Source organism: Myotis brandtii, unplaced genomic scaffold (assembly GCF_000412655.1).
Source record: "Myotis brandtii unplaced genomic scaffold, ASM41265v1 scaffold136, whole genome shotgun sequence".
In the NCBI taxonomy this organism is placed as follows: domain Eukaryota; kingdom Metazoa; phylum Chordata; class Mammalia; order Chiroptera; family Vespertilionidae; genus Myotis; species Myotis brandtii.
The window spans coordinates 5305892-5322138 of record NW_005354829.1 but is presented as its reverse complement, the minus strand read 5'-3'; the positions used below and the strand labels follow the sequence as shown (position 1 = coordinate 5322138).

At 42.7% G+C, this 16247-nt stretch overlaps 1 protein-coding gene across 1 annotated transcript in view; it reads right to left on the bottom strand.

Moving 5' to 3' along the window:
* Positions 1-16247, bottom strand: part of LOC102258577 (chromosome unknown open reading frame, human C4orf45) — a 70733-nt gene that overhangs the window by 36607 nt on the left and 17879 nt on the right. Inside the window, exon 2 of the mRNA XM_005860562.1 lies at positions 2281-2513. Within this exon, the coding sequence (XP_005860624.1) occupies positions 2281-2513 (233 nt within the window). The remainder of the gene's footprint in view (positions 1-2280; positions 2514-16247) is intronic.

Sequence of the window (16247 nt, the reverse complement as noted above, 5' to 3'; positions counted from 1 at the left end):
TGAGGAACTGTATTTAAAGGGCCAGAAGGTTGAGAACCACTGTCTAAGGCAGTGATGGCGAACCTATGACACGCTTGTCAGAGGTGACACGCGAACTCATTTTTTTGGTTGATTTTTCTTTGTTAAATGGCATTTAAATATATAAAATAAATATCAAAAATATAAGTCTTTGTTTTACTATGGTTGCAAATATCAAAAAATTTCTATATGTGACACGGCACCAGAGTTAAGTTAGGGTTTTTCAAAATGCTGACATGCCGAGCTCAAAAGGTTCGCCATCACTGCCCTACACCAATGTTTCGGGTTTGATCCCTGGGCAGGGCACACACAAGAATGCATAAATAAGTGGAAAAACAAATTGATTTGTAGGTGTTTCTCTCCTCTCCTCTTCTCTCTCTCTCTCTCTCTCTCTCTCTCTCTCTCTCTCTCTCCCCTCCCTTCCTCTCTCTAAAAATCAATAAGAAGAAAAGAGAAAATTACTAACAAAATTCAAAATGCCAGGGCCAAGAAAGTGCAGAGATGGGAAGCAACAGCCCTTATAGCTTGTGTCAAACCAGACCAACTCCTGAGTGTGCCTCGAGCTGGCAGAGAAAATGATTGGATGGCTCGCACTCAATCCCATGGGGGTTTAGAGGCCAGGGCTGCCGGGCAGAGGGTGACTCGAAGCCACCTGTGCAATCCGAATGGGATAAACACCTCCTGGAAGGCGAAGTTGTGGCTGACGTCTCTGGTGGGTTCCCAGCTTGCTTCAGAGACCAGGCATGCTTGAATGCACGCCATTTGAGCAGACAAATGTGTTCTAAAGTTAAAGATGAAAAAGGAAGAGAAGCTATAGGCACTCAGGACAGGCAGACAGACTGAGGGCTGTGCTCCAGAGCAGGGCACCGGCCAAAGACTAGCCACACGGCAGTGGCCATTCTAGACTCTTCCAACCAGCTGCCTTGCCTTGGGCCATACTCTCCGTGCTGGTGGCCAGTTTTGATATTTAATTAAATTTCGGATCTTCGTCTTTAGTGCCCAAGTGGAACAGGACACAGCTGAAAACCTGGGCATTCATTTCATTGCACTGGCCCGGAGTAACATTCACAACAACCGCAGTACGAACAGCCAACAACCCCAGTGCTAAGAGCTGAGATTTGGATGTCAACCACGTGAGATGCATCGTGCTTAGTGCTTTCCTCGTGTTCTCATATTTAACTCTCACAACATAACAACAATAATAATAACAATAGTGAACACATAGAGCACCCCCTTCCCAGCACTTTGCAAATATTAACTTGCTTAATGTTTCCAACAGCCCAATAAAGTAAATAAGATTCATAATGAAACTGAAGCCAGAGAGAGGTTAAGGGACTTGCCTAAGGCCACTCTCAGGTAGCAGGTGGCAGAACCAGAACAGGAATTCAGAGATGTTCTGAAGTGGGCTCTCTAAGCACTGCCTTGAGGAGAGGAGGGAGCAGAGACGCAGAGGGGTGAACTCCCCAGCCCAAGGCCACAGGCCAGACCTACCTCAGGGCCAGGATTTGAACCCAGGTCTGTCTGATAGAGACTGAGCTCCCAATCACTTTCCTGTACTGCTGTACAGGTTGGGCCAGCAAAGGGCTTCTCCTTTTGTTAAACTTGACCGTATGAGGCTGTACTCTACGGCCTTAAGATTCAAGGAAATCCAGTCCCTGCCTAATTGATACATGTTCCCTTTTCAGACACTGCAAAGGCCTGCCTGGAAAAAAAAGTCTGAATGCTTAAATTTTACTTCTAAAATCACCTGTGCTGTCTTCCTCCACAGAGGAGACTGTATGGGCTCGTCCCTGCATTTAAATCACCGAGAGGCATAGACAAGGTTTCTAAGGTCCCTCTGGAACTTGGATCCGAAGGCACTAGCCACACAGTGGGTTTCCGAGACCTGGGACTCATCAGTTCGCTGTCCATCCAGCCCGGCCTGCTTTTACCCCGCCCACTCATGAGCGAGAGCGGGGAGGGGCCGCGTGTGACTGTCGCAGCATGCATGTGAACCTGAAGCATCCCCAAGCCAAACTCCAGTGCGTTTGTGTTGCCCACGGCTTCCTTTTCTTCACACCTCTCCTCTCACGGTTTAAGGGGCCTAAATGGGAAGGGTGGTAGCAAGTACGTTTCTTCACGCATTTACTTTTCTGCCAAACTCAAATGCCATCCTTTCTCCATCACAGATCAAGACCATGCTGTTTCCTATGGAAGCAAACTCTGCAAGCATTCAAATCAGACAACAGTATGCTCTGAAGAACAGAAATTTAAGAGCGATACCTTGATGTGAAAGCCACTCTCGCGCCTCGTTTTGTTGATAAAATCACACTCTGGTATTCCCCAGCCGACTTCACCCACATACACGTGCTTGTATTGGGCTGGGAGGCTGCCGCAGGAGGCAGGCCTCCATAAGTAGCCGAGGTCTCCAGATCGCTCTAATGTCGGAGGCAGTTCTCCTGCACAGGAGGTGTGCTGCTGAACTCTAGGTAGATAATCCTTTTTATAATCTGGGCCTTAAAAAGACAGAAAAAAAGGTACTTTAAAAAATCTCCACACTTTATTCGAAGATGCCTTTGTTATCTGAAATGGTGGAAATAATAATAGCTAATAATTTTACTATATTCTAGGTCAGTGATGGCGAACCTTTTGAGCTCGGCATGTCAGCATTTTGAAAAACCCTAACTTAACTCTGGTGCCGTGTCACATATAGAAATTTTTTGATATTTGCAACCATAGTAAAACAAAGACTTATATTTTTGATATATATTTTATATATTTAAATGCCATTTAACAAAGAAAAATCAACCAAAAAAATGAGTTTGCGTGTCACCTCTGACACGCGTGTCATAGGTTCGCCATCACTGTTCTAGGTGTTATTATAGGCCATTTATGTGTGTTAATTCAATTAATCCTTATAATAACCAAATGAGGTAGGTGGTACATTTTCCCCAGTTGGTGGGTGGGGAACCGAGGCGCAGAAGGATGGGTTATTTGTCCAGTGTCACAGCTAACCAGCTCTTCGTTCCCTGACAGGCCGTCACACAAACCGAGCCTTTCATTGTCCCACTAAATGACTTTGCTTATAATCAACTTAACACAGGCCCATTTTATACATTAAAAAACCTCACCTGGGGGTGTTGTATCTAGATAGATAAAACCTGAAATAAGAATTAGAAGATCCCCAAATATATCAGAAGCAATTGGAAAGTGGAGAAGACTATCATGTGAGAAGGACCACCTATGACAGATGATGATCCAAGGTGGGGTAGTTAATAAATATTGGTATTTTATTTTTAAAATACATTTTTATTGATTTCAGAGAGGAAGGGAGAAGGAGAGAGAGATGCAAACATCAATGTTGAGAATCATTGATCAGCTGCCTCCTGCACGCCCCCTACTGGGGATCGAGCCTGCAACCTGGGCACATGCCCTGACCAGGAATCAAACCGTGCTCAACCACTGAACCATGCCGGCCGGGCTAAATATTGGTATTTTACTAGTAAATGTAAGACAATGAATAAGAAGCAATTGATGAATTGTGAAAGTGGATGAAACCAGCAAAAAAAAAAGAGAAGGTCTGGGGAAATATCACTGAAATAAACTTGGTTTTGAAAGTTGATGATGTGAAAATATAAAGGGAGCTAAGACTTTGGGGAAGAATAAATAGTACTGACTACAAATAGACAATGACATGCTGGCTGAGGAAGAGTTTCAGAAGCCCCAGGACCAAAACGTGTGCAGGATTGTACAGGCAGATCTGGGACTCAAAGGAGGAACTTCATTGCAAAGACCTCAGAGGCAGGAGCTTCTGTGGTCACACTGTGTGTCACTTGGACCCCTGCTGGCCCTGTGGCTTCCTTCACTTTGTCTTGGATCAGTGAGCTCAGTATTTGCAGAGCACAGACGAGCTGGGGTTTCCACCAGGTACTGCGGTGAAATGGTCAATGTCGCAACAAATCTGTGGTTGGAAGAGTAATCTAAGCTTTCCAAGGAAGTTGAAAACATTCTTCAGACACATGATTTTGGCAGATGTTTTCACAGCCTCCTAATCTTCTTTGCTCCCCATGACGCATTGAGTATTCACTGTGGCTAATTTCCCTGGATGAATACATTGTGGCTTCAATTTTATTGGCTGCAGGCTTTCACTTTGGTAAAGTATAGAATGGCCAGAGCATGAAAGTCTATTTTCTCTCTCAATACGACAGGTCTTGAGGTCTCACCTACAAAACTCCTGTCAGAAGGAAATTTTTGCAATCTCTTCTAAATAGTATGAAATACAGAAAAACTGTGTCCGTTTTGCTGGGATTTCAGTGTATGTTTTAGGCCAGTATTTTTCCAAATGTTTCATCAAATAATCTCCCATGAGTGCACCAGAAAATATACGTACAGGTGTGGTGGGGTGGGGTAGGTGGGGGTGCTGAATACTCAAGTACATTTGGGAACACTGTTTGCTACATTTGCCTTTTAGAGAGTCGCACATGAAAGTATATTAGAAGTTGTGAGAAATCACATGATAAATAAACCTGCTTACAATTATGCAATGTAGAGTTTCTCAACCTTATTTAAACATGACACATTCCCCCCATTGGGTCATGGGGTCACGTGTGCGAATCCCACAGACTTGGGGGAAATACTGATCCTGTGTGTGATGTTTCCATTATCCTTTAAATTTTGTCATCACCACACTCTACCATAAATGTTAGAGCAGATATACTAGTATATCTGCAGTTAGTTCCTTAGTTAGTCTGTTCTGTGGACTGCAATACATGTTTTAGGAGAGCCACCACTTGACAGCTGAGTCAAAAGCACTGAGTTGTGGACAGTGGAATGAAAAGTGCTGGGGCTCTGCAAATGAAAAGTGTGTATTTCAAGGGTGGGACGTTAGGGGCGCTCCAATCAAGTTCTCTATGGCTAGCCCTAGCTGGTTTGACTCAGTGGATAGAGCGTAGGTCTGCAAACTGAAGGGTCCTGAGTTCGATTCCGGTCAAGGGCACATGCCTGGGTTGCGGGCTCGATCCCCAGTAGGTGACGTGAAAGAGGCAGCAGATCAATGATTCTCATTGTTGATATTTCTCTCTCTCTCTCTCCCTCTCCCTTCCTCTCTGAAATCAATAAAAATATATTTTTAAGAAAGGTTTTCTGCCCTAACCGGTTTGGCTCAATGGATAGAGTGTCGGCCTGCGGACTGAAAGGTCCCAGGTTCGATTCTGGTCAAGGGCATGTACCTTGGTTGCGGGCACATCCCTAGTGGGAGGTGTGCAGGAGGCAGCTGATCGATCTTTCTCTCTCATCGATGTTTCTATCTCTCTATCTCTCTCCCTTCCTCTCTGTAAAGGATCAATAAAATATTTTTTTTTAAAAAAAGAAAGGTTTTCCATGGCTTTAGTCAAGTCACTGGACTTTTCTTTTTAAATTTATCTTTATTGTTGAAAGTATTACAGATGTCCTCTTTTTTCCCATTGACCCCCTTCACCCCATCCCCCCAGGCCTGCCATACTATTGTCTGTGTCCATGGGTAATGCATATATGTATATAAATTCTTCGGTTAATCTCTTCCTGCCGCCAGCTCCGCCCTTCCCTCTGAGATTCATCAGTCTGTTCCATGTTTCCACGCCTCTGGATCTATTTTATGCTTCAGTTTATTTTGTTCATTAGATTCCACATTTAAGTGAGAGCATGTGATACTTGTCTTTCTCTGACTGGCTTATTTCTCCAGGTCCTTCCATGCTGTCTCAAAGGGTAAGAGATCTTTCTTTTATACAGCTGCATAGTATGGTCCCTTGTCTTTTCTAAACCATCATTTCTTCATCTGTGCTTTAGAACTAGAGTGATGCGATGGGCATGACATAGAAGATTCCTGGGGAGACCCGCCCTGGCCACACAACTGATTCAGGCACCTGCCAGTGAAGCAGCAGCAGCTGGATGCCGTGATCTGAGGTGGGCCCCACATTCTCAGCAGATCTATAGCCGGCCCAGTGTTCCCTAACCATAAGATTCCCGTATCACCACCCAACCAGCCACACACAGAAATGTGGTTTCCCTAGTGAAACCGTTCCACAGGTGTTTGGCTTTAAATCGCCCATTTCCCCTCCCCGAGGCCTCATCCTCCAGAGCCCTAGACTCTATGCTGGATCTGATTCCCTGCTTGAAAGTAAAGCTTCCAATTCACGTTCAATCTATGTTCTCTTTATTTTCCCTTTAACAGTTATCCCTGTTCAACTACGGTTGTTACATCCCTTAGTGTGTTTCTGGTTAGTTGTTTTCTTTGTCGTTGTTTTCCTATAGTAACTATTTTTGGATCTTTCATCCTCTTCCCCAAAACTCCCGCCCTCGTTTTGCCAATGATGAAGTTGGCAGCTCCTGGGTTAACAAAACCCTCACCTGCCTGTCTTTGGAGTTCTCTTTCATGTTCAAGGGCTAAACTCTGGTGGATTATTTGCAGCTGTAATGCTTAAATAGAACTGCCGACGCTGCTCACTCAGTCCTCACGCCTCTTCCACCTTAACTGCGGGGAAGGAGATGTGCTTCATTAAAACCTGCACCAGGCTTCATGGTTCCACCTCTCTCCATCTTCCCGCCCTGGAAACTGCAGCTTCAAAGACGGTAGGAAGATCCCAGCTCGCCTCTCTCCTATGGGCCTGCCCAGCATTACTTGCTCATTTGTGTCTGAAATGCTAACGTTACAGTTAAGGATGTGGTTCTGAAGCTAAACTGCTGTGGGTTCACAGGCTGGCTTTGTCTTGTGTTGGCTTTGTGACCCGGGGGAAATGATCCAGCGTCTGAATTACAGGTTCCTCCTCTATAAAATAGGAAGAGTGATGTCTGTCTTGCAGCATCATTGGAAGGAAGGGAGAGAATCAATTTTATGTTAATTTTTTTAAAAGGGTCAAATAAACATCAGGCAAAAATACCGCTATATACATTTGTTCTTCTTCCAAACAATAAACCTCCTGTGGACAATCTGAAAACATTAGGGACAGCTTCCAAGAAACTCAAACTGCCTCCAGTAAGCTCATGGGATTATTGTGTTAATAGGGTGTTTTATAAGATAATTTTGCATAGAATTATAAATTGGAATTGAGTTATGAAGAATGAAAGAATTCGCTTGATATGCATAGTTCAAATAATGATTCTACTAATATCGATGACACCCTACTGTGTGCCTGGCACTGGGTCAGTGTGAAAGGAACAAAGATGCATGTGGCGTGGCCTCTGTGTTTCTGATTTCTCATATGCTAGTGGCTGAATGTGTGTGTCCTCCCCCAGATTCCTATTCGAACTCCTAAGGCCCAATGTGGTGGTATGTGGAAGTACGGACTTTGGGAGGTGATTAGGCCATGAGGGTGGAGCTAACACACATGGGGTTAGTGCCCTTTATAAAAGAGGCCCAGAGAGCGCCCTCACCGCTTCTGCCATGTGAGGTTATAGCGAAAAAACTGGCCATCTCTGAAGCAGGGCGCAGTCTCCCGCCAGACACAGAATCTGCCCCTCACCAGATGCCCTTGACTTGGGATTTCCCAGCCTCCAGAAGTATGAGAAATAAATTTCTGTCGTTCACAAGTCCCCAGACGATAGTATTTGATTATAGCCGCCCCCAATGGACTAACACATCATCCAGTCTGAAGGAGACCACACCCACCTCCTCTAGGAAACAGTGTCTGCTCTCAAGACAGACATTGCTGTTCGCTGACACTTTAAAGTACAGTTTGACCTGTTTCACGTGCGTGCGTGGCTTTCCGAGCTGTTTCATGAGTGTGTGTCTCATCCCTCTGCTTATCAAGCAGCCTCTCACTCTCGCCCTTCAGAGACTTAAACTCTCCTATTTGCTCTGTAACTTCCCTAGTAGCTAGAGCAGCCCAATACTGTCCGCAAATGCTTAGTGAGGTTTGTTGCAAGAACTACTACTTTATCACTGACGTTGCTGATATAATAAAAAAAACACACAAAACACCTCTATTTTTCCCAGTGAAAAAGAAGGCAGGATCCAAAGTTTTACCAACACCCCCGGACTTTTAAAAACAACACTGACGGACTCGCTGTGACAAAACTTTGCATCCATATGACTGTCCACGTGTTCCTCTCACCTGAAGGGGAAAACTAAATATATAATGAAAAATGGGTTTCAGTGTTTGGGGTTTTTATGGTTTGGAATTTTCGTACTATAAATGGGCATGAAATGGTCCATTTTAGTAGAAGAAACTCTTTGCCATTCATTGAGACCGGCTCCAGACGTTCCCATAAAAAGGGATATTAATAAGATCTATGAATGCAGAACTAATAAAAACCCATTAGAGTACTGCAAGAAACAGGAAATCCATCACAAAATGGATGAGATAAGATAACTTATGTCATAGAATAAGATCTGAGGCAGATGCGTCCGGGGCTGTTTAACTCCATAGGTCAGGGATGTCTTCAGAATCGTAGGTCCTTCCCATCTCTGGGCGGCATCCTCAGGGCACCAGGGCACCTTTGCCTTCAGGCAGCTCCTCCTCAGGTGTCAAGGAGGCTGTCACAGCGTCAGGGACCACATGCAGGCGTCATCCTGACCTAGGGGGTGTGGGTTTCATCCCGTGGAGCAGCTTTTCCTAGAAAACCCCAGTGGATTCCTCCTATTTCCTTGTTTCCTTTCGTTGGCCAGCGCTGAGTCATTCATCCTCCCTGAGGCGTTGCCCTGGCAGGAGGATGGGGATTTCAGTGACTGGCTTGGATGAATCAGGGTGTAATCCTGAGTCATGTGAGGCCAAGCTAGACACCCAAACAAAATGCAAGCTTTCTAGAAAGGAAGGAACGGATACTGGCCTCTGGGTTATCTGCTGCAAAGCATCAAGGGCAACATTTCTCACAGAGAAAAAAAAATCTCAATCTCTCTTTCTCTCTCACATACACACACAGTGCAACTTTTCATTGCTGTACAATCTCCTTGTAAGACAGCAGGAGAGTATTTTAAGTCACTGCTCACTCTCCTGTGGTTCCTGATCACTTGCTAAACTATAATTTGGTGTTTATGCTCTCAGCCTTGAGGGTATGGCTTTATACTGAAACAAGACAGAGCAACTAAGGCAAGCCAGGGGCGCCTTCAGGAAATGCAAGGGAGAGAGAGCAGTTGTTGGTGTTTCTCTCCAAACCCTTTGATCCGAGCAAACTTTTCTGTAAAGGGCCTAACAGTAAATGTTCTAGGCTTGCAGGACATACTGTCTCTGTCTCAACTCCAATGCTGCCATCACAGCGAGAAAAAAGCCATTGACAATATGTGAACTATTGTGTGCCTATGTTCCAATAAAACTTTACTTATGAACACTAAAATTAGAATTGTGTATAATTTCACATGGCCACAGATAGTCTTTAATTGTTCAACCACAGTGAGTGATCATTTTAGCTGCAGGAAACCAGGCGTCATCGAGCCAGATTTGACCCACGGGCTATAGTTTACTGACCCCCTGATCTAGAGGGTGTCTCATATTTGCCTTTTGCCCTCTACGAATATTTTATTTATTTGTATTATTTTTTTTAAATATAATTTTATTGATTTCAGAGAGAAAGGAAGAGGGATGAGAGAGAATCACTGATAGGCTGCCTCCTGCACACCCCTCTCTGGGGATCAAGCCCGCAACCTGGGCACGTGCCCTGACTGGGAATCGAACTGTGAGCTCCTGGTTCATAGGTCGACACTCAACCACTGAGCCACGCTGGCTGATTTTAGATAGGAAACTTCCCTATTTGTTAGAGTCAAATGGTTGACTACACCACTGCGAAGATGAGTATTTCATTCATGTACTGGAGTAACTACATGAGAGAAGTTACTTTCTGTGTGCACAGCAGGTCCCAGCTGAGAGCGTTGCTTTATCTGACCTTGCTGATGTTCGTTTGGCCCCATCTCATCTCTGACTCTGTGACCATTGATTTTCTTATTATTGGAGTTGCATAAGTGGCCGGTGAGGAGAGGCAAATATATCAACCTGCCAGTGCAAATAAAAAATAGAAAAGTGGGGTGGGACACTAAATGATACAGCTAGCTGAGAAGAAATAACAGTGGGTGAGAATGACACTGATTCCGCCCGTGCTGGAAGGAACGGAGAGGCAAAGCATTGCTCCATGAGTGCTCTGAGAAATGACAGTATTTACCGCTGAATCCAAAGAGAAGAGGGTGACAAACACTGCACTGGGGGGAAATAGTGCTATGGGATGTCAAACACACTGTTGACTTAATACCAGCTTTGCTTCAAAAAGAGAAGAGAAAAGAAATGTACCACTTTAAACATAGGCATTGGCAGTAAGGCACATCACAATTACAGACCAGGGAAATGTAATTTATTAAAATAACACTTTTTAGCCTACGTGAAATATGGCCTTTTCCTCCTCTGTTCCCCGGATAAACAGTACATCAGGGCAGGATTGTTTATTTCCAGACGGCAGGAAGTGACTTCAGTCTAGACCAGGGCCGTTTAGACTAGGAAGTGGTATTTCTCAACTTGTAAATTATGTAATAAACAAGTAGAAATGGCAAAAGGTATGCTGTAAGAAAAACACATGAACATGCTATTTGGATTATTGAGAAATATTTCATTGGAAAAAACAAGGAAGTGGTAATCAACAAATAGTTACTATTTACAACAGATAGGTATCTTTCATTATACCTTTACTTTTCTCTACGACACGGCTCCCGGACAGTTAAGAGAATCGAAATAAAGTGATTCCTTACTTATTCCAGAAATGGATTGCATTACACGGCGGCACTGTGCTATTACAATGGATTTGTGAACAGGTAAACTATTAGACTCACAAAGCCACATGAGAGCAGAGGTTAAGAAATTATAAATTATTTTAAATTTCTTTATGAGTACATAAGTGAATGTCCTTACTTTAGGGATCTATTTTCCCAGTCCTGTGAGCAAACATTTTCTTCTAGAATTAATGTGGTGTAATAAAAGGAGCACATAGGTGGGGAGAATGAATGGCAGTTGGGATTTTGGCCTTGACCTTGCTGCCATTGGCTGAGAAGACTTGGGAAGTCATTTCATCTTCCTTGGTTCACCTCGATTCCTTCTTATTTCCCCCAATAACTTTATTGAGGTGTAACTGACATACAGTAAACTGCATATATTTAAAGTGTAAAATTTCTTTAAGTTTTACGTATGTGTACACACATGAACAAGGTGGCCAGATAAATAAAAAATATCCAGTTAAATTTGTTTTACGTATGTGTACACACATGAACAAGGTGGCCAGAGAAAAAATATCCAGTTAAATTTAAATTTTATATAAACAACAAATAAATTTTTAGTATGTTTCAAACATTGCATAACACATACTTACACTAAAAATATTCTTTATGTTAAAATTCAAATTTAATTGTTTTTTACTTGCCAAATCTGGCAATCCTGTCCACGGGAATACCACCACAATCAAGATAAAGAGCATATCCATCGATTCCCTTTGTAAATCCTTTCCTTTCCCACTCTCTGACCTTTCCCATACCCAGGCAACCACTTATCTGCTTTCTGTTACAATGTGATTAATTTGCACCTTCTAGAATTTTGTATAAATGACATCATACAGTGTTCTCTCTCTCTTGCCTGGCTTCTTACACTAAGCATAATTATTTTGAGATCATCCTTATTATAACATGAACCAACAGTTTTTTCTTGTTTATTATCGAATAGTCTGGATGTGCAACAACTTTGTTTTATCCATTTACCTGTTAATGGACTTTTGGATTATTTTCAGTTTGGGGCTGTTACAAATAAAGCCACTGTGAACATTTCTGTATAGGTCTTTGTATGGACAAATGCTTTCATTTCTCTTAGTTAAATACCTAGGAGTGGAATGGCTGGGTCTTATGGTGTGTGTATCAACTTTTTAAGAAACTGTCTGATTGTTTTCCAAAGTGATGCTACGCTTTTACACGCCCACCAGTATCTCTGAGCTCTGGTTGCTCCACCTGCGAATACTTGCTGATGTTTGCCGTCCTAATAGGTGTGCAGTGGTATCTCATTGTGGTTTTAATTGGCACTCACTTCTCTAATGACTAATGATGTTGAGCATCTTGTAGTTATTTGCCATCTGTGTACCTTCTTTGATAAAGCATCTGAATCTTTTGCTCATTTTTAAAATTGTGTTGTTTTCTCATTGAGAATTTTGAGAGTTATTTATATGCTCTGGATACAAGTCTTTTGTCAATACACACTTTGCAAATAGTTTCTTCTAGTCTGCCCTTGTATTTTTATTCTCTTAACAGTGTCTTATGGAGAGTAGAAATTTTTCATTTTGGTCAAGACCAATTTATAAAATTGTTCCTTTATGGATCATACTTTATGTGTTGGATCTGAAAAAGGTTCTTGCCAAACTTAAGGTCACAGATTTTTCTCCTATGTTTTCTTTTAGAAGTTTTATATAGTTTTAGGTTTTTCATTTAGGTCTATGATCCATTTTAAATTAATTTTTGTATCTGATGAGAGATATGGATTGAAGTTCAATTTTTGTGTGTACGGACAACCAATTGTTCTAACACCATTTGCTAGATGATTCTTTCTTCACTGAATTGCCTTTCACCTGTTTTAGTGACTGTGTGTGTGTGTGTGTGTGTATCACTAAATATATGTATCATTAAATATATATGTCTGTAAATATAACACACACACACACACACACACACACACACACAGTCAGTTAACTGAGTCCCGTGTAAAATGTATTTCTTTCTGTGGGCTGTAATCAGAAAAGTGTGAAAGCCACTGACATAATGGTCACCCGAATTACTTTTTCTCTCTCCTTTGGTCTCTTAATCATGTTTATCACTTCTATACATTCAGTCCTCCCCATTGTTTCAATTCCCACTGTTCCTCTAAAACTTCATTTCCTGTGGAAGCATATTTATGACCACCTGAGGAAACCAGTTGCCACCACTTCTTCCATTTTCTCCTCTTCCTTTGCTGTACAAGGAAATGATGAAATGTTTTATTTCTCCCTACCAACTTTATATCACTCTCTGTGTAATTCACACTCTGCCCTTCCATTCACGATTCCTTGTGGTTTGCAGCAAACCATTTCCTTTTTCATCTGTTTTGCTTTATTGGGAGGCATCATGGTGTGGAGAAGTGATGGACCACACTTCATCTAAATTCTATTTCATAATAGGTTCGTAACCTTCTTCAAAATACTTCCTGTTTCTCAGGCTCAGTTCTTTATCTGGAAAATGAAACATCTAACCACCTCATACAATTGTTGTAAGAACTAAGAGATATATTGTATGTAGCATATGTATGTCATATCTGGACACGTACCTGGCACAAAACAGATGCCTAATGATAGTTATTATCAAATTGTGTAACTTCTAACCATTTCTGTTATTTCTATCACCGTCTACCATGCCCATACCTTCTTCTATGCTAGTGCTATTGTAGCCTATACAATATTGGGACTGAGGCGATTAGGTGCAATGCCCTGAACAACTGTAATGGAAATGTTTAAGGATATTATGCAGGGAGTATCATAGTGCCAAACAGATGGAAATCAGATTTAATTTTACTTTAAATACAAAGATTCTTCTTCCACAAAAGAGACCCATTGTGAAGGTAGGCAGAAAAATACTCCTCTCTAAAGAGAACACAGCTACTGGAAATGCTAACCATTCAGCGAAGAGGTTTAAGTAGATCCTACATTATTATAAATAAATAGAGGCCCGGTGCACAAAATTCGTGCATGGGTAGGGTCCCTAGGCCTGGCTGGTGATCAGGGCCCATCAGGTTCCTAGCCTCCCCGCCTCCCCATCTCCTTCCTTCATTCCCTCAGCGCCCTGCCGCTGCTGCTGGTCACACGCCATGTTCTGTGCCACCCCCTAGTGGTCAGTGCATGTCAGTGCAAGTGATCGAACTCCTGTTCTCCCGGTCGAATTCCAGAGGGAACACTTTGCATATCAGCCTTTTATATATGTAGATTGAAATTCTGGAAGCTAATATGGTTGTTTCAGTTTTGCACTGTATTGCAACTTTAATAAATTTACTCATTTTTATAGTTGTTTTTCACCATCATTCATTCATTATTATTTATCCTAATTATAAACAATGACCTGATATAGAAGCTATAGGTCAAGAGTGTTTGTTTGATATTCCATTCTAGAAAGTTAGGAATCCCATCAACTGGGGTTTTTAGATACTGGATGTTCCAATATAATAATAATCTGAGCTTTAACAAGTCTAAAGCTGTACTCTCCATGCAGTAGTCACCAGCCACACATAGCTACTAGTAGTTGTTAAATGACTAGTCCACATTGAAATGTGCTATAAAGTGAAAAACACATACCGGATTTCAAAGTCTTAGTACAAAAGAAATAATGTGAAACATTCTTTAATAACTTTTGATATTCATTCCCTATTGAAATGACAATAATTTGGAGGTATTTTCATTTATTTCTGAAGTGATTTTCAACTGTTTTAGTTTTTAAAACGTGGCTACTAGGAAATTGTTAATCCTGTAAGTGGTTTGCATTGTGTTTCTACTGAGCAGTACCGGCTGAGAGTTTGGAAACTAGTGAAATTCTATTTAGTACATACAACTCACTAAAGAGCCAGACAGAAGCAGTCTAGAAGGGTCCATTCAGTAGACCCAAATGAAACCAGTTTGAGCAACTCTGTTTATGTAGGGACATGCTCGTGGCTTTAACACGTGGATAAACATACCACGCCCTGTCACTGCACTGTGATGTTGAACTTGTTACTCATCCCTGAAACCTGCCCCCCAGGTTTCTGTAGCTAATTGCTCACAGTTGGATTCCTTTTAAAGTGAGATTTCACTCCCTACAAGATATGTTGCACATGCTGACATCCTGAGAGTTTCTAAGTTTTCACTCCACATAATGCTCATTTTAGGTCATACTGTGGCTTTGAACAAAACACAGAGCATGAAAGATGAATCACAGGGAATACTAAGTGGTGACAAGTAGAAATTCCCAGGATCGATACTAGTTGTGATCAAATAGTTACTAAAGAACCTTAAAGACAGTTTATTTTAAGTCAGAGCAATCATAGACTGATGACCTAATAATGATATGTAAATAAAAAATATGAAGTAAGTAGGTCAACCTCACGGAAAGATAGAAATTGGGGAATCAGAATGGCAAACTATGATCTTATTCGCCCACCAGAAAAAAGGGCTGAGGGGTCTTGAGAGTGTAGCTCAACAGAAGAGAGTTAGGAGGGTCAGGCTATTGTGCTTGAATGCCATCAAGCCAATGGTTAGCATTGTTTTCCCTGGAATGCCAGTATTCTTCTGGTATTGTTTTGTCAAAGTATCGATGCCATCTGCATTTTCTTCTAATTATCATTAAAAATATATTTAAGACTATAGTAATTAGCCCTAGCTGGTTTGGCTCTGTGGATAGAGTCTGGCCCCCAGACTAAAGGGTCCGAGGTTCAGTTCCCGTCAAGGGCCTTAGTTGCAGGCTTGATCTACAGCCCTGGTCTCAATTGATATGTCTCTCTCACGTCAATGTTTCTCTCTATATATCTCTCCCCCTCCCTTCCACTCTCTCTAAAAATCAATGGGAAAATATCCTTAGGTGAGGATTAACAAAAACAAAACAAGATTATAGTGCTTATCCTATCTAATAATAGACAAACATGGTAATTGACGCACCTTCGCTATGCCTCCCATTGGCTAATCAGCACAATATGCAAATTAACCGCCAACAAAGATGGCATCTAATTTGCATACTGCAGGCAGGGTGGGACAGCGCAGCCGCCAGCGGGAGCCGCCATCCGGGCCGCAGGCCGGCCCCAGAAGCCCCAGAAGCCGCCCAGAAGCCGGTGATCGGGGGGGAGCTGGGGGTCCCCTGCCCAGGCCTGATGCCTCTGGCCGAGGCGACAGGCCTGGGCGAGGGGCCGATCTGGTGATCGAAGGAAGATGGGGGTCCCCTGCCCAGGCCTGACACCTCTGGCGGAGGCATCAGGCCTGGGCAAGGGGTCGATCCTGTGATTGGAGGGTGATGAGGGTCGACGCCTCTGGCCGAGGCGTCAGGCCTGGGCAAGGGCGGAGCCGGTGATGGGAGGAAGATGGGGGTCTCCTGCCCAGGCCTGAAGCCTGGGCCAGAGGTGTCAGGCCTGGGGGGCGGGGGGGCAGCAAGCTGGCTATTGATGTGAACTACAGAGGAAACACCTTTTCTGACTGCTCATTGGTTAAGCTCCCTGTATGCCACTGGTAATATTCTTAGTAACTTGGGTAATAAGAATCCAAAAAGGTGATCTAGGGTTTTT